Raw genomic sequence first — 26,615 nt, forward strand, 5'->3', positions numbered from 1 at the left:
TTATTTATTTGACTTTTAATTGCCTTATTTTACCATTTTCTACCAGATTATTTTTCTTCATCATTATTTCTCATAATCACTTTTTTTTGGTCATTATTCTGGCCTCAGAAGTAGGACTGAATTCTGCTCTTGCTAGGCGTGAGAAAGTGGTGGGAAGTTTAAAGTAGTAGGGTTTGTTTCCTAATGTGAACTTTGAGAAGTGCCCCTGAGAAAATTATAAGAATGTAGAAAATATATCCAGTCTTAATCCTATGCAAAAAAACTAAGTAATTTTTTCCTGAAAGGAAAATTATCATGGGCTGAATCACACTATTTAGCTTTTTGTGTGCAGATTTCATATGTCTCCTTTATTAAGAATATTTAAAATCATGTTTAAATAAGATTATATTCATGCTGACATATATTTTTCAAAGCATATATAGAAATTTAGCCCAGATTGTCTACATGTAGAGATTTTTATTTAAATTTTAAAATATTTTAAAGTATTAAGAAATTATATTTATAGGCATTTATTGGAGATAATTATTTTGTGCTACATACAGGATTGGCTAGTGAGCTCCAGTTTCAAACTACCTGATTAATTTCTTATAAATTAGCCTAATCTTGACTTAAGGAATTTTACTTTCAAAATTAATTTGTTAATAGTAATTTAAGGTATATTCATACTTACAAATTATGAAATTTATTTGTGTAAAAGGGCTTCAAGAGTATATCATATCCGATTTTTATATTGTTTATCTCTTACATAAGATGATAAAATTTTAATTCTCTTTAATTGCCTTTTACCATTAAACTATTTCATAATTATGAACAAAGAGTTTTGCCCCCCAATAGAGGTTTATTTGTGAAATGTGTTTTCTTATGTGATATTTTAAATAAAATTCCCAAAATGTAACTCATAACTATTTATTTAGTAATACTATGAACATTGAACCTGTGTCAGTCTATAGAATCTCTGTTTTGATGTAAGTATTCAAACAGCCTAAAATTTGGTGTTGAAATTATTTTGTGAATTCTGACTTAAAAGCATTGCTACACATAGTATAACATGTCTCAGTTCAGTGTTAAGATTTCTACTTGTAATGTGTTGTCATGAAAATGAGATGCTCTACCCTCAATTGTTCATTAAGTCAGCAAAACAAATTCTGGTAAATATTCAGTATATGTAATTGCTCTAAATGAACCTGAACTGATTTTAGTGGAAGCACAGTTGTTCTTACCTTTGCACAGGGACTTTTACAGGAATGAATGGGTTCTTCAATTTTTTTAAAGCAAGAAAATTATAAAGTGCTAATATTCAGAGATTCTGTCCATATAATACCAAAACGGTATTTAGTTCAGCCTAACACGCATACATACCGAGATTTTTTTTAACTTTCCAAATCATTGGCTTTCATGCAGTCATCCGAAATTAGGGCAGACTATACATATAAGGATTCTCCCGGTAGCTGGATAGGCTAAATTAAATCACCAAAACAGGTGCTTTCGTTTGATTTTCAAATTGCCAACTTTAAGGAAGTATCCTCTGAAGGTTTTCCTTGAAGGTCTTTCATAGCTTTGCAGATATCCAGCCTGCAAAGGGACTGGACGTTGTCTCCCAGTGTCCACCCTACTTCTTTAAAAGCTGCTGCCCATCACATTACTCCACTGCCCTGGTAGTTAGGTATCCCAATGGGACTGAGTGTTGGCCAGTGAGTTGGAAGGGGACGTAAGGGTGGCTTCCTAGAAGTCTCTTCAAAGAAAAGCTGCAAGTGCTCTTCATCATATTCCTCCATTTTGCTGCCGGACTTGTGGCTACAACAGGAGGCCTGGCAAATGCCCTAGAGGACCGAGGCCACACCCTAAGGAATGTCAGTTAGAAACTAGAAAAATCTTGACTCCTTCACTATTCGACTCCCTTTCCTGTATTTGACCCACTGTATATTGGGGTTTCTTTGTATGAAGTCAAAACTAATCCATTCTGGCCTTCGGTTCTTTGTCGTGATACTGTTTACACTTTGAATGAACTAGATTGCAGTAAATCTTACCTTTAAAAGTTTTTAAAGGATAATGTGCAATTCATGTTAGAATTGACTTTCCATTGTTGATTGATTATACTCATTTTCTTGCCTTGATCTTTCATTAGATATTTTGTATCTGCTTGCAAAATATCGTCTTCCTCATAACTGTGTAATAGGTATTTGCTAAAACTCTGTAATCTCCAAAATATTGCTATCAAATTTCATGCCATGTTTTTATATCATTCTCATAGATATGCCTTATGAATATCTAAATAAAAAGTATTATTTAATGTGTTTTAACTTTTTTTTTGAAATGTTATTTACAAATGGATTTTTCTTTCTTACTAAATAATAATTCCAGTATTTGATGGAAACCATCTATTTCTCTATAGAAGGATCTAGAAAGCAATACATATAATAGTTTTGGAGGTTTTGTTTGTTTTTGCAAAGGTAGTCATTTAGGAAAATATCCATCTAATGAGGTGGTATTTTAAAAATTATTTCAGGGGCCCCTGGCTGATTAGTGTCTAATGCAGTATAGTTCTACAGATCTAATGCAGTATAGTTCTACAGATACTAATGAGATAATGAATGTTGACTCATCTTTAGAGAAAATTCTGTTCTTTATCACCCTACATTCATGCAGTTGTGCCTGCATCCTCCTGCCCACACATCCCCGCCCCCATCATTGTCTCTACCTCTTGCCTTACCTCCTGGCCACCATCACCACCGTCGCCACACCATCTTAAGGAGAAACTGACATTGGTGCCTGGGAAACGCATTGTTGTTAATATCCTGAGAGTAGGGTTGCCAAGTAAACTACAGGACACTCGGTTAATTTGAAATGCAGACAAACAATGAATTTTTTAAGTAATTCTATTACAAATATTGCATGGGACTTTATTTGTTTTTGCTAAATCCAGCAACCTGATCTTTGACCAAAGAGATATAGCCCAAGAGGGAGCTTAGGGATAAATTCTCTCTTCTTTTTCCCCAGATAAGTTATTCCTTAGTGCAGTAATTCTTAAGGCCTCCATGAAAATATCATAAAAGACTGAGCAGTTAATTAAACTGCATTGGTTCTAAAGCTATGACTGGCTCAGTAACACCTATATTTGCCTGCCTCAAATTCTATCTTCTCCTGACTGGCTAGAGAGAGTGCCACCCAATAAAGTGGCAGCAGGTAAATGTTTGTCATTTGTTTATGGTAGGTGCTAGGGAAACGAGGCTAGCAAATGAACTTTGGTAGTGGATTCTTCAATTAGAAAATGAAACATGACATAAATGATGATTTTGACAAAGTCAGACCCTGCAGGCTCGAAATTCAAACCGCTTAAGAGCTCAGAGTGGATCCATCTCCCAAGGGCAGATTCACGTTGATCAAATGTACAGTGATTGTTAAGTCAGAATAGCCATTGATCACTGCTGTGAGAAATCATCAATGTCCTATAGGTAAGAATACCTGTATTGCCTTAACTAAGCATATTCTGTCTTTTAATTTGTTCTTTATAAGAATTTATAGTATAACCCAAAGTATGTTAGGATCTGTTACGGACTGAATTATAGCTCCCTGAAACTCATACTAATGTAAAGGGCCTTTAAAGATATAATCAAGTTAAAATGTGGGTATGGGTGGACCCTAATCCAAGGATGACTGGTGTCCTTAAAAGAAGAGGAGATGAAGACACAGAGGGAAGACCATATTATGGCAAAAGGAGAAAATGGCCATCTACAAGCCAAGAAGAGAAGCCTCAAGAATGAAACTAATCTTGGACACCTTAATCATGGACTTCTAGCCTCCAGATTGTGAGGAAATAAAATTTCTATTGTGTAAACCACCTAGTCTGCGGTATTTATTTTGGCAGCCCTAGCAAATTAATGTAGAGCCAATGGAATCAGAGCAAGTCAAGTCTGTTAGAGACCTTGAATAATTAATGTCATTGTAATAAACTTGTCTGGTTAACCTGCTCCACCATAAAGATGGTTTTATCCTGGGGGTACTACCTATAATCTCCCAACATGTAAATACAGTAGTTTTTAGTTTTAAAAGCTTGAGAGCATTTTCATTTCATAGAATATTCCTACGTCATGGGACTGAAGCTTTGATCAGGTAAGAATTGCTCCATAAATTCATTTCATTTACATATTACCATTGATTTAGTTTCTCCATTAAGCATGAACAGCTCCTCCACATTCCTATTTTAAAATCATTTGCAATTTGGATTATGAGCACATTTTTTATTAGAATCATTGACTTCCGAGGTGGCTATTCTTTCACTTTTTTTTTCTGTTCCATGTATTTCTTACCGCTAAATTTGAACTAATGGTTCTGTTGGAAAAAAGTAATTACTTTTGTTTCTCTCTTAGGCTTTGTTTCCTTAACAATCAACCTGAAAGATTTTTTTAAATACTAAAGTAGATGAAATTCCAGCTTTATATGTTTTCTTTCTGTTACATAATTCCCCTAAAGCTAACCTACTAAGACTATACTCTAATTACATTTTCTTATGTGCTATAAAAATTCTCTGTTTAAAATAGATTACACTGACTCACAAAGGAATAACATTTGCTTGAACATTTGGAACATCTGGCATTAGTTTAGAGACTACCAAATTCATATGTAATCTAAAATACTTAATAGAAACATTCTTAAGTTGTACTAATGCATAATTATAATTTTACTAAACATTGCTAATTAGGCAGTGTGCAAACAAGCATCAGAAAAAATATCAGAAGGACAGTGTTACTTCTTAATATTACATTTATTTATGTTAAAAATACACTTATTTTAAAAGTAAAAAATCTGGAATTCACGATGTACTATATGTTGGCTAACTGAATTTCAATAAAATAAAAAGTAGAAAATATACACAGCTTAATATATCATTAAAACATACTGCTTTAAAGAGACTGCAATTTGTAACCTTAACAGAGAGTTAAATTCTGCAAAATTGCTATCAGAGTGAAGCATTTCTTTTACTTCTCATATGTTTCTTTACTATTATCTTTTTACCATTTCAATAGTTAGTCATTTTACCTTTACATCCTTTTGTGTTCTGGTGTCTGGAAAATGTCCTGTGCCCTTGACTTAAAGCCTTCAGAAATCTGTATTAAAGAAGGTTCCATGAATAATGACTAAGCTTAAATTCACTACCTAATTTAAATACTTAAGACTTTTTTAAAAAAGACTTTATTCATTTGAGAGAGAGAGGGAGGGAAGGAGGGAAAGAAAAAGGAAGAGAGAAACTGAGAGAGGGAGAGAGAGAAGGGCAGGAAAGGAAGAGGGAGAGAAAATCTGCCCCTCTTATTTTTTTTTAAAGATTTTATTTATTTATTTCACAGACAGAGATCACAAGTAGGCAGAGAGGCAGGCAGAGAGAGGAGGAAGCAGACTCCCTGCTGAGCAGAGAGCCCGATGTGGGGCTCGATGTGGGGCTCGATCTCAGCACCCTGGGATCATGACCTGAGCTGAAGGCAGAGGCTTTAACCCACTGAGCCACCCAGGCACCCCCAAGGGAGAGAAAATCTGAAGCAGATTCCCCAGTAGCACAAAGCCTAATGTGGGTCTTGATCCCACAACCACAAGATCATGACGGGAGGTGAAACCAAGAGTCACTTAACCAACTGAGCCGCCCAGGTGCCCCCACTTAAAGCTTTTTAAAAGCTTAATTGGTACACTTAACAAAAAGAAAAACAAATATGCCCAATATCATCATCAGTAAGAAAACAAAGGACATGGAAAATACACAGATGGAATATTCTGTGAAAGGCAGTTTTATGGAGATTGTTAAAACTACTCCAAAATAGGAGCACCTGGGTGTCTTAGTCATTGGGCATCTGCCTTTGGCTTGGGTCATGACCTCGGGGTCCTGGGACTGAGCCCCATGAAGGGCTCCCTGCTCAGCGGGGAGTCTGCTTCTCCCTCTCCCTCTAATCCCCACTCATCCTCTGTCTCTCAAATAGATAAATAAAATCTTAAAAAAAAACCTACTCCAAAATAATACTAATGAAAACACACACACACACACACACACACACACACACACACACACACACACTAGACCAGTGCTTCTCAATTTTAATATGCATACTAATCACCTGGCAATCTAGTTTAAATGGAGATTCTGCTTCACTGGGTCCCTCCTGGGGCCAGAACTTCTGCATTCCTAGCAAGCACCTAGGTAATGCTTATGTAGGTAGTTCAAGGACCCCATCTTGAGGAACAGGGACTCATGCTTACCTGACTCCGTGTAGCTTATGAAATGCATTAATTTGGCTTCAAATCAAATTTAAAAAAATAATTTATCATTTAATGAATATTTATTGAGTACTGTTCACCAGACCAGGAGCATAACATCACCGAGCAACTTGTTCCTCGTGCGAACCCTTGGACCCCACTCAGACTTAACTGAAGCTGACTCTGGAGGTGGGCCTCAGGAGTTGGTTTTAATTAGCTTTCCAAATGGTTCTGACACATGCTAAATTTTGAGAAACACTACTCTAGATACTATGCTGAGACTTTGGAGTGCAAATGTGAATAAAAGATTCTCTTTGCTTTCAAAAGTCGCTGGTAGGAAGGGGTTGGGCAGCTGAGTCAATAAATACCACTATGTGGTGAGTACAAAACCGAATGACAAAGTGGCATCTAACAGAGGATATAAAGAAGGTTCCCCTTCACATGAGCTGATTTTCATAATAATTTTTATAATTTATAATTTATAATTTATAAATATAATTTATATATAATTTATATATTATTTATAATAATTTAATGATTTTCATAATAATAATTTTCATAAACATCTGCAGACAGTCCCATGTACTACATATCCAGAGGTAAGGCAGGAGGAAACTTGGTAGTTTCATAAAACAACAAATAATTCAGTCAAGATGGCTTGAATGTGGAGTGTTGGGACTTTCATCTTAGTTGCTTCTCACCTGGTCGCTTCTCACTCAGAGTAAAACAAGTACCATTAGAGGTTAAAAAAAAAAAAGTTGGATCTTTTAACTTCCCAGGTAAGGGAACTCATTTCTATGAAGAATTTCACTGAGAAGGAGAGAAGAGTTTTTAAGTGCTAGAAAGGGGAAGCTCATGGGAGTTATGCTAATTAAGCACTGGAAACTGGTGCTCTGGATATAGGACAGAATGAATATATAGGTTCATAAACAATTGAAGTAAAATAAAAATCCTTGTGTTCATATGTCAGGAAAGTGCCTGCAATTAAGTCAATAAGGAGAGTGTGACTTTCCAGTCACTGAGGTTTATGGACCCTTACCAGATTCAGCCTGTTGTGCTGAAACACAATAGTCAGTCGATAACCCCCAGATAAACTCTACTTTAAGTGGAAATTTTTTCTTCACAGTCCCTCCTCTTCAACTTTCCTTCTCTTGAGATGCCAGGCTCAACACACAAAGGATAAACAAATCATCCAGTTGTCAGATCTCTACTACTATCTTGGTTTTGGGTGCCATTCTCACAGAATTCCAGTGTGTTTATTCAAGTGACTTGTCTCCTTTTGATGTGGAATACTTGGAATGTGCAACAGCAATTTAGCTGATGTTAATACACTTGACACACCCTTTACACTCCCCTGGAGTAATAGCAACCTTAGACATACTTATCCCATCTCTAGGTGTAAAGTCTGAGAGGAGCTCTAAAAACACCAATGAGTAGCTGTGAAAGCTGTGAAGATAAAAGAAAAAAAAAAAAAGAATGCTCAAGTTGAGTCAAGGGAGTTAGAAGAAGGGAAGAGTGGTCAACAGGGTAAAATACTAAAGATAAGTACAGCAAGATGAGGACAGGAAAGTGTTCAGACTTTGACCACAAGTGTTGGTGACCTCAGGGCAGTTTCAGGGAACCGGAGATGAGAAAAGTGGAATGATGAAGGTAAGTGAGGAAACAGTTACTAGAAACACTTAATTCTTTCAAAAAAGGTTGGTTGCTTTGGCTATGATTTGCATCAAGTGCTGCCATGCCCAATCTAGTTTTTCTGTTTGTTTCTTTTTTAAAAGATTTTATTTATCTATTCGACAGGGAGAGAGACAGTGAGAGAGGGAACACAAGCAGGGGAGGCAGGAGAGGGAGAAGCAGGCTTCCGGCTGAGCAGGGAGCCCACAGCAGGCCTCCACCCCAGGACTCTGGGATCGTGACCTGAGGCAGAGGCTTAACTGACTGAGGCACCCAGGCGCCCCTTTCTGTTTCTTTTTATTTGTATTCCCAGAAATGTCATTCAGTCAAATGTCAAATGTTTGAACTGGTTAAGGAACCTTAGAAATCACTCATCAACCGGCTCATTCTACAAATGAGAGAAATGCTAGGAGGTGAAGTGAAATTTATTTTCACGTAGTTTGTTATATGTAATTTTTAAGACCATACACTTTCTAGACAATACAAAAACGCACGTTTAAATCTTGAAGAGATTCTGAAGGCTAAAAAAAATATATTAAAAGGTTTAAAGTATTTTAAGATACGTTTTCATAGTCACAGTTTTGGGGGTGATTAAGTTATACTGATTATTATCATGAGCAGCTTTCCATTAAAATCTCTATCATAAGATTGTGTAGATATTGTGTCATAACTCAGGATACGATGGATAGGTAACACGATAATAATAAAGATAATGATAATCCTCACCCTTTTACCTGGGTAATTATTATACGCCAAGCACGACTTTATAAAACTACCATTATCATTCTATCCTCTCACAACAAACCTATTGGTAAGAAAAGTGAAAAACTGACGAGGAAAGATGGGAAAAGTGGGGCTTCCGTGGGTTAACGTGCTCTAGAGTCCATGATTTGACTCAAAAGCCTGTAACACTGGGTACAATGCCTTGTTCGTTATTTAACTGGTAGAGCCACTAAAGTACAGAAGAGGTAAAAGGCAGGGAACGTCGGTGACACTGGTTGCTTTTCTGTGATGAGATAAACTGTTCCGCTTCTAACACTTTATATTCAGCATCCAACACTCTCGTGTCCGACATCCACCTCTCATCTCTCCATCCACTCATTACCGATTTAAGAAGGCCCCGCGCAAATTAGCAAGACTGAGACACATAACGCCAAGGCAACGCTGCACACTGCTACGTACCTACGTGCCTCCTTCCCAAACGCGAGCGAACCCAGCTACTGCGAGCGTAGAGACACATTAGGGTTTGGGGTAGTTTGGCTCTCCCGGCTTCCATAAGAGCCGGCGCTACTGCAGCCCCGGCCCCGCCCCTAGTAACGCGCTGGCTTGTTAACAACCGGCCAGCCCACTAGAGCCCAGGTCTGCAGGTGGGCTGCGGCGGGGTGATGCGGGTGGCTTCGCGGTGGTCGGGGCCACTGTCGGACCACCGGGGCTTTTCGCGACTCTAGCGGCTCTCAGGAGGCCTTCCCTTTTCGGTGGCGGGGCCTCTTTGGGTCCTGCAGCTAAAGGAAACGGTGTAGGACCGAAGGACCCTCCATCCTATCCCTCACTCCGCTGCTACAGCCATGTCGAAGCCCGAGGCCGCGGCGACGGCCGAGGTCCAGGAATCCGACGGCAAGATCAGGTCCAGCAGCCCTCGCCACATCCGGGTGGTAGGGATGTTGACGGAAGACGAGGAAGCGCAGGTAGGGGCGGGTGTCTGTGCTTTGGAAGTGAGATCTGGTGGCGGGGATGAGGACTGGGGGCAGCTAGAGCAGAAATGGGGGCCGGAGTGGAAACTATCGAAGCCCCCGGGACAGAGGTTCCAAGAGCGGAGTTGATTCCTCCGAGAACTGCACCGCCTAAAGGAGGGGTTGGCTGTCGTCAGCCAACCTGTCTGGGGACTTGTGGCGCGAGCGTCTCCCGGAGCGTCTGTCTAAACAGAGTAAGCGAGGTTTTGCCGCTCTTCTTCGGAAAAGTGTGACCGCGAATGTCCTGGGAGGCAAGGAAACGTTTTTAGTGGGGGGAAAAATGGATTTGATGACCATTTTGTTTGTTTGCTTATATGTAGATACCTGTTATCAAGTGATGTTCTTGATATAGGCATACATTCTCTCGTGTTTAAATTTGCTGCTACTTTAAAACCTGCACCTAAGGTGCCTCGTTAGCGCAGTAGGTAGCGCGTCAGTCTCATAAAACCTGCACCTAGAAAGGAGGAAAACGCTGTTAAAATTTGAAATTAGACTCGTTTTCATATGAAATAGCAAGCTGGTGATGGAATCGGAGTCAGTCGAGAGAGAGCAGAACTTATATATTTTTATACATTTTACTGTATTTGTATTTGGTTTTGAGTTTACTTTTATTATGAATACGAGATTAATTCTTCCTAGTTGGTCTGTTGAGATATTTCACTTTGGAACCTTCGGCTGGATCTCCACTGGTGGCCGAGGTGTTTGGAAACTCCCAAGTCGTTAACGTAGTAGGGTCCCTTTGTTCCTCCCTAAAGAGTATTGATCAAACCCTAAAACGTGAATACTGTGGAGGAATCCTGCCTAGCCTCCTCACACCTGATGGCGTGGGGTCACTATGGGAATTCCTTTTGAGGTGTTGCTAGTCTCAGGCTACGTCAGGAACCCTGTCTCCTACGTCCACATCCTGGAACCTTGGAGAGTTCTTTGGGAGTGGCAAGTTGATTGGGGACCTCTTCTTTGGGATTAAGTTTGAGCTGAGTACTGTCTGATATTTACACTGTAGTAACTGGAGCAACAGCACTTTTGACGAGGAGGAGCAGGTGCTAGGGGAATTTACCTAATCAGTTTTGTGGAAATATTCCAGTCGGGCAGGAAGAAGGACTTTCAGGAACAGCAACTCTCCACTTCCAAGGCTGCAGGGGGTGTCAACTCTACCACCAGTCTCCTAGACACAGCACAACTGAGAAGTAGGTGAATTTGGTATCTGATGGCTTCTCCTTGTTCCTTCACCTAGGAAAGGTGGTGGGGGGCAGGGTGAGGAGAGCAGAAGGGCAGGGGAGGTGGCAAGGTTATGTGAGGTAGGTTAGTTTGGGTTAAAAAGAAAAAATGGAAAATACTTTTAACAAGCCATTGCCAAAATAGTCCACCATATAAAGCAAAACAAGGAAACCTGTGTGTATGTGTATTTTCTCCCTTCCCTTTCTTTTTTCGTCTGCTTTCATTATTACCACTCCTTCCAGAGCCTTGGATTGTCATCCAGGAAGAAATCCATTTCTATTAGAGTTCCTAGCTTGTTAATAACTATTGGTAGAAGCATTAACATTTTTTAAATTACTGGAGCAGAAGAAGGCAGTTTTTCTCAAAAGAAATGAAATAAATTAAAACTTTTTAGAGCTGGGAGAAATGATCATTCAGCCTTTTTGGGTTTTGTTTGTGGTTATTTTTACAAATGAGGACCCTAAGGCCCTGAGAAGTTAACAGAGTTACTCGGTTTCTTTACTCGGGTAGGGTCTAGCAGTCTTTGCCATCATTAAAATGATAAACTTTTAGACTTTTGCCTCAGACCAGTGGAAGAAAGACTCTTAGAACTCTTGGAACACTTGAGAGACAGTATATCCTGGTAGCTAAAAGTGGCTTTGGAGAGTATACCTCAGCTCATTAAGCCAGCTCCATCCTATGCTTGAAATCACAAATTGTTTACTTTTATCTATTTCCTATTTATTTTTTTATAGATTTTATTTATTTATTTGACAGAGAGAGAGATCACAAGTAGGCAGAGAGGCAGGCAGAGAGAGAGGAAGAAGCAGGCTCCCCGCGGAGCAGAGAGCCTGATACAGGGCTCGATCCCAGGACCCTGGGATCATGACCTGAGCCAAAGGCAGAGGCTTTAACCCACTGAGCCACCCAGGCACCCCTATTTCCTATTTATTTTAATGTTGCTCTCATTCTAAAGAATTGGAAGCCCTTTAGAGCAGTGCTTCTCAAACTTTAATGTGCATTAGGAATGCCTGTGGATCTTATTAAAAACAGGTTATGATTCTGTGGGGCTGGGGAAGAGCCCTGAATTCTGCCTTTCTTTTTTTTTTTTTCCTCAGCATAGCACATACCCTCCCCAGTGTCCCTCACCCAGCCACCCCATCCCTCCCACGCCCTCTACCCGCTCCCTCCAACAACCTCAGTTTGTTTCCTGAGAAGATTCTGCTTTTCTAACAGGTTTCCAGGTTATGATGCCATTGCAAGTGGTTGGAAGACACCATTTCCCACTCTAAGTAGCAATGCTTAGTGTATTATAGCTGCAGTAGGGTATGACTAGTGCTACAGAACTTCACAGTTAACACCTGGAAAGATGTAGGAGGTAGTTTCATATGGATTCACATTATAAAACAAAATAACAATAAAATGAAATTCCCACCCTACCCCGCGGGTCAGGCTATGTGGTAAAAGACAAGGGACACAAAGTGGAGTCTAAAAGAGCTACTTGATCTGTTTTCCTATCACCACAAGGTTTCAGTCAATCTTGGATTAATGTCACATCTTAGTCAGCACCTCTCCCTCTCTTCGCTCTCTTCTGTTTCCCACAAATAACACTTGATTATCCTCCTTCCTCCCTCTGAGCCCCACCCCTCTTCACGATTCCACAGTAGCTTCTTATTGCTTACCTCACCAAATATAATTACACTGACCAAACCACTTAATTCTCTAGGCTTTGCTACCTTTTCTATAAAACAAGCCCGTGGTAGATGAGTATTCCCCAAACCTGAGTGACCATCACAGTTGTCTGAGGAGTTCAAAAAACTGTACATAGCTGGGCCCTAACTCACATCTACTGAATCATAATCCCTAATGTGGAGTTTGTGACTTTTTAAAAACCTCTCTCTAGTGATTTTACGCCTCAAAAACCACTGAACTAGATGATATCCAAGGTCTCTGCCATTCTAAAGTGCCTCAAGTCTACTCTGTTGTATTTTCAGGGTTTCCCAATGCAAAATCTGAACAGATCTGTACTGATCTGTACTGCACGAGGTCAGAATTCTTGCTTGTTTGTTCCTATAGTGTCTCCTGTAATCTCCCAGGATTCCCCAGTAACACCCAGCACAATACCTGGTACTCAAGAGGTGATATTATTTACTCAATGAATCCCCTGTCTTTTTTTCTGAATTTAAATCTTTCCCTACCTCCAGATCCTGCCTCTCCAACATAAAGTACTCTGCCAACAGAAAGTGCTTCCCATTAATCTTCACTCTTACAGATCCTTTCATAAATGAGTATAGTCTTAGGTCTGAGTCACACCATTTCTCCCCTAATTATCACTTGTGTTATGTTGGCAACTGTTTCATTTGTCTAAATTTTGTCTCTGCCCCCAGAATATGGGTTCCTTAAGTGTAGGAAATTATCTTAATGCTTATGTGCCCTTCTCCCCCGTGACTCTGAGCTCAGAGTAGAAATTTTTTTAAACTTTATATCTTAATTAGTCCTCAACTTTACCATATAAACTTAGTATTATTATCCTGTTGCTGGAACTGGGGTCTTGCTTGTTATGGTCACAAAGCTAGTAACTGGGCCAGCAGGTTCCAACTGTAAAACATGATGATTTCACAGGTTTGTACATGATACCATGCTCAGCACATGTGTAGCTACCATCATCACCAGACAGTGCTATTACAATATCATTGACTACATTCTCTGTGCTGTCCCTCTCATTCCTGTGACTTACTCATTCTATAACTGGAAGCCTGTATCTCCTACTGCCCTTCACCCATTTTGCCTATCCCCACCATTCTTTCCCTTTGACAACCAGTTTGTTCCCTATATTTATAGGTCTGATTCTGCTTTTTTGTTTATTCATTTGTTTTTTGTTAGATTCCACATATGAGTGAAATCATACAGTATTTGTCTTTTCAGTTTGATTTATTTCATTTAGCATAATACCCTCTAGGTCCACCCATGTTGCCACAAATGGCACAATCTCATTCTTTTTCATGGCTGTGTAATATCCCATTGTAGGTATATACTACATTTCTTTACCTATTCATATATCATTGAACATTTTAGTTGCTTTGTATCCTGGCTACTGTAAATAATGCTACCATAAGCATAGGGGTGCATATATCTTTTGGAATTGGTGTTTTTGTTTTCTTTTGGGTAAATACCCATGGATGGTCTTATTTGAGACCATATGGTAGTTTTACTTAACTTTTTGAGGAACCACCATATTGTTTTCCATAGTGGCTGTACCAATTTAAACTCTACCAACAGTGTACGAGGATTCCTTTTTCTCCACATCCTCACCAACACTTGCTATTTCTTGTCTTTTTTATTTTAGCCATTCTGACAGGTAGAAGGTAATATCTCACTGTGATTTTGATTTTAATTTCCCTGATGATAATAATGTTATTGTTGTTTTCATGTGTCTATTGGCCATCTATATGTCTTCTTTGGAAAAATATCGTTTAGGTCCTCTGCACATTTTTAAATTGGATTGTTTGGGGGGTTTTTGGTGTTGAGTTATATAGGTTCTTTATAGTTTTTGGACATTAACCCCTTATCAGATATATCATTTGCAAATATCTTTTCCTATTCAGTGGTTGTCTTTTTGTTTTCTTAATGGTTTTCTTCACTGTACAAAACAAAATATTTTGATTTTATATGAAAGCAGGAGATTTTGTATGTTTTATTCTATACCGTATCTTTAGCATCTAGAACAATGTCTGGCATAGTGTAGGCACTCAGAAAGTATTTATAGAATAAATAAATTGTGATCACTTGACTTGCATAGGAATCATGGCTGAGCTTCCTTGCCCAAATTTGCTCTACCTCTAAAAACCTCCACAATGTTCTATTTAATGTCCTATCCTGCCACTGTCTGTAATACTGCCATGGACTGTGTCATTAAACTTGCCTACCTGGTTTTGGAGTAATTGCTAGAAATAACCTCTGTGCTCAATTGAGAAGTTAGGCATAGAACTAAGGTGCAAGGAACCAGCACTCCTGCATCAAACAGACCTGCTAGCCCAGTTACTAGCTTTGTGACCTTAATAAGTAAGGCCCCAGTTTCATCAACAGGATAATAATACTAAGTTTCTATGGTAAAGCTGAGGACTAATTAAGATATAAAGTTGTTTGTTTGTTTTTTTTTAAAGGTGGGGAGATGGTACCTGGCTGGCTCCATTGGTAGAGGATATGATTTTTGATCTCAGGGTCATGAGTTCAAGCCCCACGTTGAGCATGCAACCTACCCAGTAGGAGAGAGAGAGAGAGAGAAAAAAAAAAAAGAGAGAAAGAGAGAGAGGGGGAGGGAGGGAGGAAGGAAGGAAGAGAAATGGAGAGAAAAGGAGAAAAAGGGAGAGAGAGAGAGAGAGAGAGAAAGTGCCAGACACATAAAAAAAGATATAAAGTGCCAGACATATAAAAGGACCACAATAAATGTTAATTCCTTTCCTTATAATTGTTTATCACACGAGGTTTTCTCCCCTTTGACTTGTCCTTTGGTAAAATGGGAAAATAAGTTCATCCTATAACTGTAAATGAAGGTCTAATTTTCTTCAAAGCAGCGTATTAAACTTTTGATCTTAAAAGGTTTTATTAAATGTTTTTACAATTCTCTATAACTATCTTATGATGTTAACAGCAATTATTTTGATACTTTCCTCTGTATGTCCTTTTTTGCTTCACTCTGCTGTGTGCTCTCATTTACCCAAACTCTTCCAATTATTACTTGAAGCCTCTGATTTAGAAATCTCTACCCCCCCCCCCAGTTTAACTTATCCCCAGCCTCAACACAAGCCTCTTCCTTCAGCCTTTCCTGTCTCAGCAAAGGGTGTCACTACTTTGATTCCTCAAATCCAGGAGTCATCATCACCTTTTCTTCTCTCTCCCACCAAATCAAATCACTCCTTAACTCCCACGGATTCTACCTCCTTGATGATCTTCATTCCATTCCCTTTTGTCTATCCAGTTGCCAGTACCTTAGTCAAGGCCCTTTACAGATGTCTCCCATCTCCCTTCCAGTTCATCCTAGACATTTCCAGTTCAGTCTCTACTCAGCAAACTAAATTACCTGCTTATTGTTACACTCCTCTGATTAAAGCCTGTGGAAATAAACAAAGACCACCTTAATGAGAATAAGCAGGGATTATTTAATATTCAGAGTTTACTATAGAAAGAGAGTCAGCCAGCATTACTTAATTTGGCAGAGACTCCAAGGCAGGCAGGGAAGCTTTGTAGTTTAAAAAAAAAAAAAAAAAAAAAGGAACGCTTCTAGTATGCTCTGGTTGGAGGTTGTTGCCATAGGGAAGCTGGAGGTGGGCTAACTACAAAAAGGGCATTCTATGTGATTGATTTGGGAAGCATATTTGGCTTTTTCTGGTTGGTCCTACATAGCATATGAGTGGCAAAAAATAGGGAATCTGGGAGTCATTGGCCAAATCTTGACTTTCCTGAGCAAATTGCTCCCCACTTTGGTTGCTGCAAAGATTGTAGGCAAGAGTTCTGTTGACATATGTAGTCTGGCCATTGTCTGTTGATACAGTCTCTCAAACCATTCAATAGCTTCTGAAGATCCTTACATAACACACAAGGCCTTCTGTAAAATGGAGCTGGTAATAGTAACTACCCCATAGAATTCAATTAGGAAATACATGTAAAGTGCTTACAACTATACCTAAAAATAGGCATCACCATCATGTTATGATCATTATTGTTATTCATGATTTTGATGTAGGAAAGATGTTAGGGTTCAAAGCCGATGGCCAAGGAAGAATTCTTCAGACATCTTTGGTGCTGAAATGGTTTAATTAAAGCACAGGGACAGGACCATGTGCAGAAAGAGCTGCTTTGGGGTCATGAGGAGTGGCCCATTCTAGACTTTCAAGTTGGGCGGGGGTTAGGGATAGTGTTAGCCTGTTAGGAAAAAATCATTTATTACTGTTTAGTAAAAACTCAGTCATGAGAATCTTCAGATGTATATTGGTGGGTCATATCCTTGGAGGATGATTGCCAACATGTATATTAGGGGGGAAGGAGAGGAGGGAGAGAAAGGAAGCTTGCAAAAGAATTCTTTTTTTTTTTTTTTAAGATTTTGTTTATTTTTTTGACAGAGATCACAGGTAGGCAGAGAGAGAGGAAGGGAAGCAGGCTCCCTGCTGAGCAGAGAGCCAGATGTGGGGCTGGGATCAGGACCTAAGCCAAAGGCAAAGGCTTTAACCCACTGAGCCACCCAGGTGCCCCTGCAAAAGAATTCTTATATGTTAAAGTAGACTTACAGATCCTGGGGGTTGAGCTAAGATTGTCTTTTGCCCTTAGCAAAGTATTAACATTGAGGCAGCTGAGTCCCTAGAGGAATGTCACTCTGCCTGTTTCGAGGACTTGTGAATGGGCTGTAAGTAGTAAGGAAATTTAAGTTTTCTTTTGCCTTTGTTTCTATCCTTACATCAATTTGACCTCTCCTTACCTAATTAACATCATTTGTAGCCACTATTCCCTTCACTGTCTTCTCCAACCTAGTGAGCTCCTCTCCATCCTCTCAATGCCTTATTTTCTCTTGCCTCCAGGCCCTCACACATGCTACCCCTCCCCCATCTCCATCTCTCAAACCTTCAGTTCTCTCACAAATCCATTTTACCTCTGCATGCAAATTACTTCTGCTGAAAGCTGTCCTGTGCCTTTGTGGAGCATTTTGTAGCATGTTATCTGTATTACTTTCATTCCATGCCAGATTGATAGCTGCTTGAGGTCAGAGCAGTGTTGTTCCCCATACTAGCACAGTTTCTAAAACATAGAAGCTGCTTATAAGTATTTGTGGAAGAAGAAATAGACTAACGGAGGGAGCGAAGGAGAAATCTTAAAAATATGATATATGCCAACCAAGTAAAACACAGAGTAGCATGAAGTAATAATGCAACAGAAATCTAAGAGGAATCTTTGCTCTAACCTTTACTACTCTTTTTTAATAAAAGTTATACCTGCTCATTTGGGGAGAACAATTCTGACAATATGGGCAAAAAAAAATTTTTGCATTGACTTTTCATTTCAATATGCTTTCCAGTCTGCAAAGCCAATATCGCAGAAAATCTGAAAATAAAAATTCACTATATATATTTCTCAGAGAACACAAGAGGAAAAAAGAAGACAACTGAGGTAGTAGGAGATGGCACTGTTAAATCCCCAAATCTTGGAAGGCAAAATTGTATTCATCGAATTTTTTGGTAACAGTAAATTTAATCATTTAAACAAGTTAACAGTAAAATGTAACAGTTTTTATTTTTTTTTTTTAATGTAACAGTTTTTAAAGATAACCATAATACCAGGTATAGATCACTATTTAGTAAATCATTTTTATTGTTAATCTTTTAAGTAAAAATCATTTTGAGTAAATTAACTCACCCAGTTGCTTATTCTACAGAATTAAAATTAGAATACCTAGCTGAAAATTGTTTTTGAAAGACATTGCCTGAGATTAGAATATGAGTTTGTGATTGTGAAAGGAAAAGAAATTCTAGATTTAAGAGGCAATAGGATGATATCTATGTAGAAATGTGGAAAGGTATGTATTATAGATTTAAAAATCATAAAATACAATGGTGTTAACACTAAGTGAACTTACATATTTACACATGTAAACAAAAAAAGAAAATGGTATTCAAATACATGCATTTATCCATGTAAACAAAGAGAAAATAATATTCAAAAATTTTTTTGTGTAAGTACTTAAATTTGGCATGATAGCACCTTCTGTTTCCTTCTTCACTTATCTACACATAACTTTATATGCCAGGCCCAGTTTTTGGTGCTGGGGATGCCAAAGAAAAGGTCTTTGTCTTCAGGTGCGTTTTGGGACAGGGTGTGGTGGGGGATAAACATGCAAATCATTTTAGAACTATGATGGAAACTGTAATGGGTGTGCACTGAGGGTGCTGTGGGAGCACAAAGGAAGGACATTTGTTCTATTCTTTTTCATCCCTTGGGGAGGCCACACTTGACCTGAGTTGTGAAGCACATGTGGGAGTTAACAAAGGAGAGGAATAGGATTATCACAACAAATGAAAATAGAGGAGAGGTGAAGGGCATTAACGGAGAGTCATTGAATGATTTAGGTGGGTTATGTTCAGATTGGAATTTTATTATCCAGACCATAGAGTAGAAGACCATGTTGAAGTGTGTAAGAGTGGAAGCAGGGAGAACAGCAGAGAATCTTCCTCAGTGAGAGAAGAAAATTGAATAAATCAGTAAGATGGCATGGGCTCAAGAAATATTTAAGATATAAAATCTATAGAGCATGGACATTCTGTTTTCATTTTCTTTCTTTCTTTTTTTTTTTTTTAAGATTATATTCATTTATTTGAGAGAGTGCATTCAAGCAAGGGGCATGGTAGGGGAGGGAGAAACAGACTCCCTGCTGAGCAGGGATTTCCCCATAGGGGGTTGGATCCCCAGACTCCAGGATCATGACCTAAGTCTGAGTTGGAAGCAGATGCTTAACAGACTGAGCCACCCAGGAGCCCCAACATTCTGTTTTCTAATGTGGATGACTGTAAGAATGCTGGTACCAACTGAGGAGAGGGGATACCTTGTTTGGGAAGGTAACCTCCTACCTATAGTTTAGAAGCAAATCTTATGTATATCTGCATTGGCAAACTCAATGTAATTTTCATGGTTGGGATGTGTAATAACTATGTACCAGATCATTTCACTTTCCAAAGCATGCAAGTGCTATTATTCCAGATGCTTTCTTGGGCCTTTCAGGACTAATAAAATTAAAGACAGTAAGATTATAAGATAATACTAGAATTCAAGAGGTTTTGTTTTTAACTCCAAAATTTATTTACTCTTATAAGCTTTCATTCTCCCCTTTTATGTAAATTGAAATATAATTGACATATAATGTTACATTAGTTTCAGATATACAACATAGTCATTCCAGAAATCTGTAGTTAGGCTGCACTCACCACAAGTGTAGCTCCCATCCATCACCAGACACTATGCTATTGACTATATTTCCTATGTTGTTTGTACCTTTCATCCCTGTGATATTCATTCCATAAGTGGAAGTCTGTATCTCTCACTTCCCTTCACCCATTTTGCCCATCCCTCCATCATCCTCTTCCCCTCACTGTCTTTTTATCATAAGATATTTTTAAGTTGCCAAGCAATATCATATAAAAATAGTGTGTTTGATGTGATTTCTTGATTCTCATGACCCAAATTCTAAGAGGTGTGTGTATTTTTAGGGTGCTTTCAAGACCATGGACCTCAATCGTGTCATCAACCTCCTTGAAAAGACTGATAAAGTAAGCTTTTAGAGAAAATTTCCCTGCTATATCACTTATAAACTATGATTCCCTGAAAGGTAACAAGTATTTCCCCAAAATAAGTCTTGTTTCTTTTTTGTTGTTGTCAAAAACATTTCAAATAGTGTCTTATATTCAAGGACTGTTTAAATAAGTTAGTATGAATGTATTTAAACTGATAGAGAGGCTGGAGGAGGAGATTAGATTTGGTTTTGTGGGATGGAAAAATCAATGGTGGCTATAAACAGAAGGAATCATAAGGTAGAGGAAGATTCTTCTAGCCTTTATTAATTGCTTATTAACAAGTAGGATGTGGGGAGCAAGAGTAGAAAAAGCATATCGTGAGGTACTACTTAAAATTTTCTGCTATGAAATCTGGAGATGTATATACACACACACACATACATACTCATAAGTAATCTATTTTGAGAGGAATCTTATACCAAATGGAATGGAGATGAAATGATTTCAGATATAAGATTCAAAGTGGACAGTTTAGGCATTGGGAGAAAAGATAATAAATGCACTTAATGCATGCTCACTCACCACACTCTCCTGACGTTATCCAAGAATCAACAGAATGCCTAAAAGCCAACACAGTATAAAATTACTACAGGATGAAGATTGCATACTTCTGGAAAATGGGTTGATTGCGGTAGAGCCAATCAAAACCAAACAATGTCTAGTGATTAGTAGGCACAAAAATTTATTGTTTTAACATCTTTTAGTTTCTACATTTTAACATAGAAAAAAAGGACCAAAAAAATGTATCTCTTGCTGGCTGTGTTTGTTGTAAAAGTTATTTTTAATTTTGAGTATACCTGCATTTTGAAAAAGAAAACTCAACCACATAGAGCTCCTACTAGTTGTTAAATAAGAGTAGACCAAAAAATAAAAATAAAAATAAAAATAAAAAATGCCACAGCTTCTCACGAAGGATTTAAGAACTTTAGAAGGACAGAGTCAGTTATGTAAACAAACACATCACTGTATTGAGTTTTGTTTTGTCTTAATTGGCGGAAGATGTTTGTGCATAATTTAGAGGCTAAAAATACAATTTCTGCAGTCAGATTGTCAAATTTGACTTTTAACACTTTCACTTATTAGCTAGGTGATTTTGGACAAATTAGTGTTTTAGCTTGAGTTTCCTATTCTGGAAAAGAGTTATAGGAATGGTACCTTCCTAAAGGGTTGTTTTAAAAATTAATGAAATAACATGTATCTATAGTACATATATATGGAGCATGGCACAGAAAAATGCTCAGCAAATTCAAGTATCGTTAATATTGTTTCTGGAAACAAATGCTGCTTTTATATTAATTTAGTTTTGATTCTCAGTTTCCCAATCAAATCTAAATGGTACATTTATTTTTACCTTCACTATTTCAGGAAACATAATGCTTACATTATAACATAGTAATTTAAGAATTACTTGATAATTTTAATGACTACTTTCTCTTTATATTAAAGAAAATGTTTAAAATATCAACAGATTTAATGGCACAAAAGTACTAAAATAGATAACTTGTTTTAGGATGATTTAGAAGAAAAACAACTTAACTCTGTCAAGAAACTGGTGCAGTGTTATCAGAATGGACTTGTATCCTTTACATATATATGTATGTTTGTTTCATTTATCCTGAAATGAGAGAATTTTTATTAGAAACTGTATTATTTTCCTCTTGCTGCTGTAACAAATTACCACAAACATAGTGCCACAAAATAGCTTAAAGCTTTTGTCTTAGAGTTCTGGAGGTCAGAAGTTCAAATTCAGCATCACTGGGCTAAAGTCAAGTTGTTGGCAGGGCTGGTTTCCTTCTGAAAACTCTCGAGGTGAATCCCCGTCCTTGCTCTTCCCAACTTCTAAGGTGGCTGGCATTCCTTGGCTCATGGCCCCTTAAAGTAGTACCACTCTCACCTCTGCTTCTGTGGTCACATCTTCTCTGATCCTCTCCTGACTCTCTCTGTCCCAGGTAGGATCCCTCTGATTACTGTGGGCCTATCTGGACAATCTGGGATAACTTTCCCCTCTGAAGATTTTTAATTTAATCATATCTGAAAAGTCCCTTTACTGTGTAAGGTAACATATTCACAAGTCCTGGGACTTAGGCTGTGGACATCTTTGGGCAGGCCATTATTCTGTCTACCACAGAAAATATCTAACATTTTGTGTTGTTCACAAAATTATACTTTTTGTTTTTCAGAATATAAAATTGAAGAAACAGATTAATGTACTTAATTCTGTGCAGATAATGGCAGTTTTTATAGACTCAGAGAGGTAGTGGACCTAGTTAGGAGGGCCAAGTCAAAGTCTTGTTTTTACCAATTTACTTGATTTAGTTGTAATGTTGATAAACTTCTTAATTTCTCCACCCTTATAAGATGGAGATAACAGCACCCATGAGGTGGTTAGGAAGACTAAATGAGCTAATGTACATGCAAGTGCATGATAACCAGTACAATATTATATAAATATGTTATCCCCCACTGTATATACCACCTGATCAGAACATATGGAAACCAGTGCAATCCAAAACTATCTGTGCTTAAGAACCAGTTTATGTGGTGGTGGTTGTTGTTGCAAGCTTTGCATATAACTTAGCTATTACAGAAGGCAGTACAGTTATCATAGAAAACTCTCACTTTCTGTAGTCATCTTACCACGGACTGGTAACAGAGAATTTCAGAACTGGCAGTGGTCTATAGAGCACCACTTCAGTAGTATTGATCTCCACAACCTCCAGAAGTTTTCTAAAGAAGATGTAAGTCTTTAATATTAGGTTGTTTCAGTATTTCAAACATCTTAAGGATCCCATTCAGGGAAATATGCCTTAAATTTTTATTTTAATTTCTTTTCTTGCCTTATTTTAACCTTTTTTATATGGATTTGTTATGCCCATCAGTTACCTGAGGGCTTGTGGATGTTGAGCATTATTTATTGGTAGCCAAAAAAGTCTACTAGCAAGTGATTTCTTTCCCTATCTTACCCTGATACCTCAACACCTCCATCATTTTTTACTTCTTCACATTAGAGAATTGGTGGCAAATGGCTCTTTTTTTTTTTTTTTTTTTTTTTTTTTAAGTAGATTCCACACTGGAGCTTGAACTCATAATCCTGAGATAGAGATCAAGAGCTGGACTTGGTTAACTGACTGAGCTGCCCAAGTGCCCCCCAAATGTTTCTATTTCTGATGGCCCTTCGTAGGCTGCCTTTATATATGATAAAACATAAAGCAAAAATAAATTAGAGAAGTATCTTGGTCACTTCCATGGGTAGTTAACAGAGGTTTGTACTTCTAATATATCCAGATTCCCCATCTTTTCCTAAAAAGGTCCTAGAAAGAGACTAGAAGTGATAGGATTCAACCAGAGAAGTATGTCACAACTATCATGTTTCCTTGGCTGTAAAAGAAAATTTGTGAAATGTGTTTATGTACCAGTGGCTTTTTTAAATAGATAAAAGGTGCTGTTATTTCAAGATTTAGAAGAAGTAAATTTTGCTTTTATACTAGTTTTAAATGAAATAATATCTCAGTTTATACCTTAAAGCAAGAAAATGCATCTGAATAAAGTTAATAAAATAAAGTAAGGTAGGTTTAGGTTGTTTATTCTGGAGCGGTGTATGTTTTGTGAGTGGGGGAAAGATGAAAGATAAAAGTGAGTCATTAACTGTTTTCAATGTGTTATTACTTACTGCCAATAGTTACTGATCAGCTGAATCCATGGTATAATAGTTCGTAATCAAATTCTAAAGATATGATGAGAAGAGAAAACAATATTTTGAAAAGAGGTTACTGAGGCAAAAATTAAATAATGATCCTGAGACAAATATGGTTCTAAGTTTTCCTATTTAGCGTTCAAAATTAGTATAATTAAAACATTGTCAACCACATTTAACAAAATAGATGGAATTCTATAGACTTTCTTGATAGAAGTCTGTAAAGAATATGGTAATTTTTAATCTTCATTTTATTTCTTAACTAAAAATATTAAAGCCCCTAAGGGATTTAGCACAAATATTTAAAATTTTGAATCTGTGTGCAGAAAAAATTGAAAACCAGCCCCACTTTATAGAATCTGCGTTTAATATCCTAAAATTATGTGGGTAAGTTATTTTTCTTTAACTTTATTTTAAATTAGCATTCAGTATTATTATTATGTTTTATTTTGTTTTATTTATTTTGTTTTATTATGTTTTATTTTGTATTACAAAGATATACCATATGCTATAGTAAAGTAATAACTCAGAAAACCTCACCTGATCACTTGATCCCAGTCAATATTTCAAAGGCAGTCAATTTTATTGTAGTCCAAGATAGCTAGCCACAAGAGATTAAACTGTAAGTATATTAAAATGTTTTGTCATTATAAGTTGTTCTCAAATGAATAATAAATGTGAGGTGAAAGCAAGAAATTGTGATTTTTTAAGAGAATTTTTGAGAAAATTTATGAACACTTCCAAGTAGTTTCAGTCTAGTTTTTTTTCTCTTTACAAAACTTGATTCTCCAAGGTATATTAAGTTCTGAGTCATGTTTTATTGATTTTTCAAATTTGAATGAAGAATAAAATGTCACCAATCATTTCTGGTATATATTTTTATGTTAGAGGTCAGCATTATAAAATTAATTTTAAACTTTTTAACGTAAGTATAAATTACATTAATTTTTTAAATGTAAATTAGAGGTCAGCATTATAAAATTAATATACCCTATCCTCCATATTATTGTTTCTCCAGCCATTTGGGGGAACTAGTAATATCTTCAGCTTCTTTGCTGCCACATAGTGAGTAATCCAAATATACATTAAAATACCCATTTTTAGTTTTCAATATAATAGAGTAGAGGAGATTTCTTAAAGTAGGTATAAACATTTCCATTAGGTTAACCTTCTAAATCTTTCTACCAATTTAATTTTTTAAATAGCATGTTTCTTTTAGCATGCAAGTAATATTATTAGGACTATGTATACAGGGTAGTTTTAACTCTTTTAGATTTTGTAGCAATAATATTTAAAAATTTTATAACTATATACACTTAATTTTTTTTACTTATTTATTTGACAGAGAGCAATCACAGGTAGGCAGAGAGGCAGGCAGAAAGAGAGAGAGAGGGAAGCAGGCTCCCTGTTGAGCAGAGAGCCCAATGCGGGGCTCAATCCCAGGACCCTGAGATTATGACCTGAGCCAAAGGCAGAGGCTTAACCCACTGAGCCACCCAGGTGCCCCATATACACTTAATTTTTTTGCTATCTGAACAAAGTAATCAAAAATAACTAATCAGACGCCTTTACCATGCCTTAGTTTTTAATACAGTCTGTGAAAAATAAAGAAATAAATTATTGCTCTGGTGCTTTTAAGGAACTTTTATGTACTAATTGGAAATTACTATTATATTGATGTGAGATTATATTGTTATCATTTCAAATTTCAAGGCTCTGAAAGTCCTAGAATACCAGGCCTATAAGCATGACTTTGAGCAATGCCAGCGAAGAGCTTCACCAAGAACTTGTTTTCTGTAAAAGCTATGATTGAATGTTTCTTTACATAAAGTGACAGACTTTTGAATTGTACTCCTTACTTTCCCTCATATTTCATAATTATTCACATTATTTAATTTTTTTCTCCTTTCCTAATTTCTGCTTTCATCATGTATTTCTGCACACCTCACCCTCACTTGATCCCCTTCTGAAGACATTTTTGGGGGATAAAAACATTGAAAATAAAAAATAAAACTTAGCCTTCCTGTTTTGGCTTCTCTGTAGTATGTTTTCTCATTACATCAGAAGTTTAATGCGTATGATTTTCATAACCCTTTGAAAGGAAAACTCTTCTAGTGCTTTATCTTTTATATTGTTTCCTTTGGTAGAAAAGAAAAAAGTTTGAGGACCAGAAGAAGTAATTTTAGAGTTCTTCACTTTAGAGATCCAACAAAGAGCTGGATAACAATAAGTTATTGGTTTCAAATGAATAATTCTAACAAACTAAAAAATGAATCTCTGTGGCATTTATAAAATTGTTCTTTTCATAGCTAACCCTTGAATTATCTTGAAATTTTTTTCTTGAAAAACATGAATTAAAAGTCCTATAGAGATCTCACTGATATGAGGAATTTGAGAGACAAGACAGAGGACCATAGGGGAAGTGAGGGAAAAATGAAACAAGAGGAAACCACAGAGGAGGACAAACCATAACAGACTCTTAATCTCAGGAAACAAATTGAGGGTTGCTGGAGGGGAGGGGGATGGGAGAGATGCAAATGATGGTTCAATTAAGGACTTCATTAAATATAACTGCTACATTCTTCATTCTTATTGAAGCTTGCCATTTTTGAAAAAGAAAGTATCAGATGAAATAACATATGCTGAAGATACTGCTAATTCAATCGCGCTTCTGGGTAAGTTAAGATTTCTTTAGGTAGAGAGGTATAGCATATGACAGGCCCTACTGACAAGAAAGAAATGTTTTAGTCACTA

The 26,615-nt window shown here is 37.3% G+C and overlaps 1 protein-coding gene across 2 annotated transcripts in view; it reads left to right on the forward strand.

The window, feature by feature from the left end:
• Positions 1-9,473: 9,473 nt before the first annotated feature.
• Positions 9,474-26,615, forward strand: part of CFAP69 (cilia and flagella associated protein 69) — a gene marked incomplete at its 5' end in the record, with an annotated part of 53,534 nt that continues 36,392 nt past the window's right edge. Inside the window, 5 exons of one of the 2 annotated variants that reach the window (XM_080818563.1) lie at positions 9,474-9,593; positions 20,084-20,143; positions 21,678-21,743; positions 24,139-24,248; positions 26,460-26,536. In XM_080818563.1, the coding sequence (XP_080674689.1) occupies positions 9,474-9,593; positions 20,084-20,143; positions 21,678-21,743; positions 24,139-24,248; positions 26,460-26,536 (433 nt within the window). Of the gene's footprint in view, positions 9,594-10,588; positions 10,826-20,083; positions 20,144-21,677; positions 21,744-24,138; positions 24,249-26,459; positions 26,537-26,615 lie in introns of those variants that run through there. The other variant, XM_080818562.1, reaches the window with a different exon arrangement.

This window comes from Martes martes, assembly GCF_963455335.1.
Source record: "Martes martes genome assembly, chromosome: 11".
Taxonomy (NCBI): domain Eukaryota; kingdom Metazoa; phylum Chordata; class Mammalia; order Carnivora; family Mustelidae; genus Martes; species Martes martes.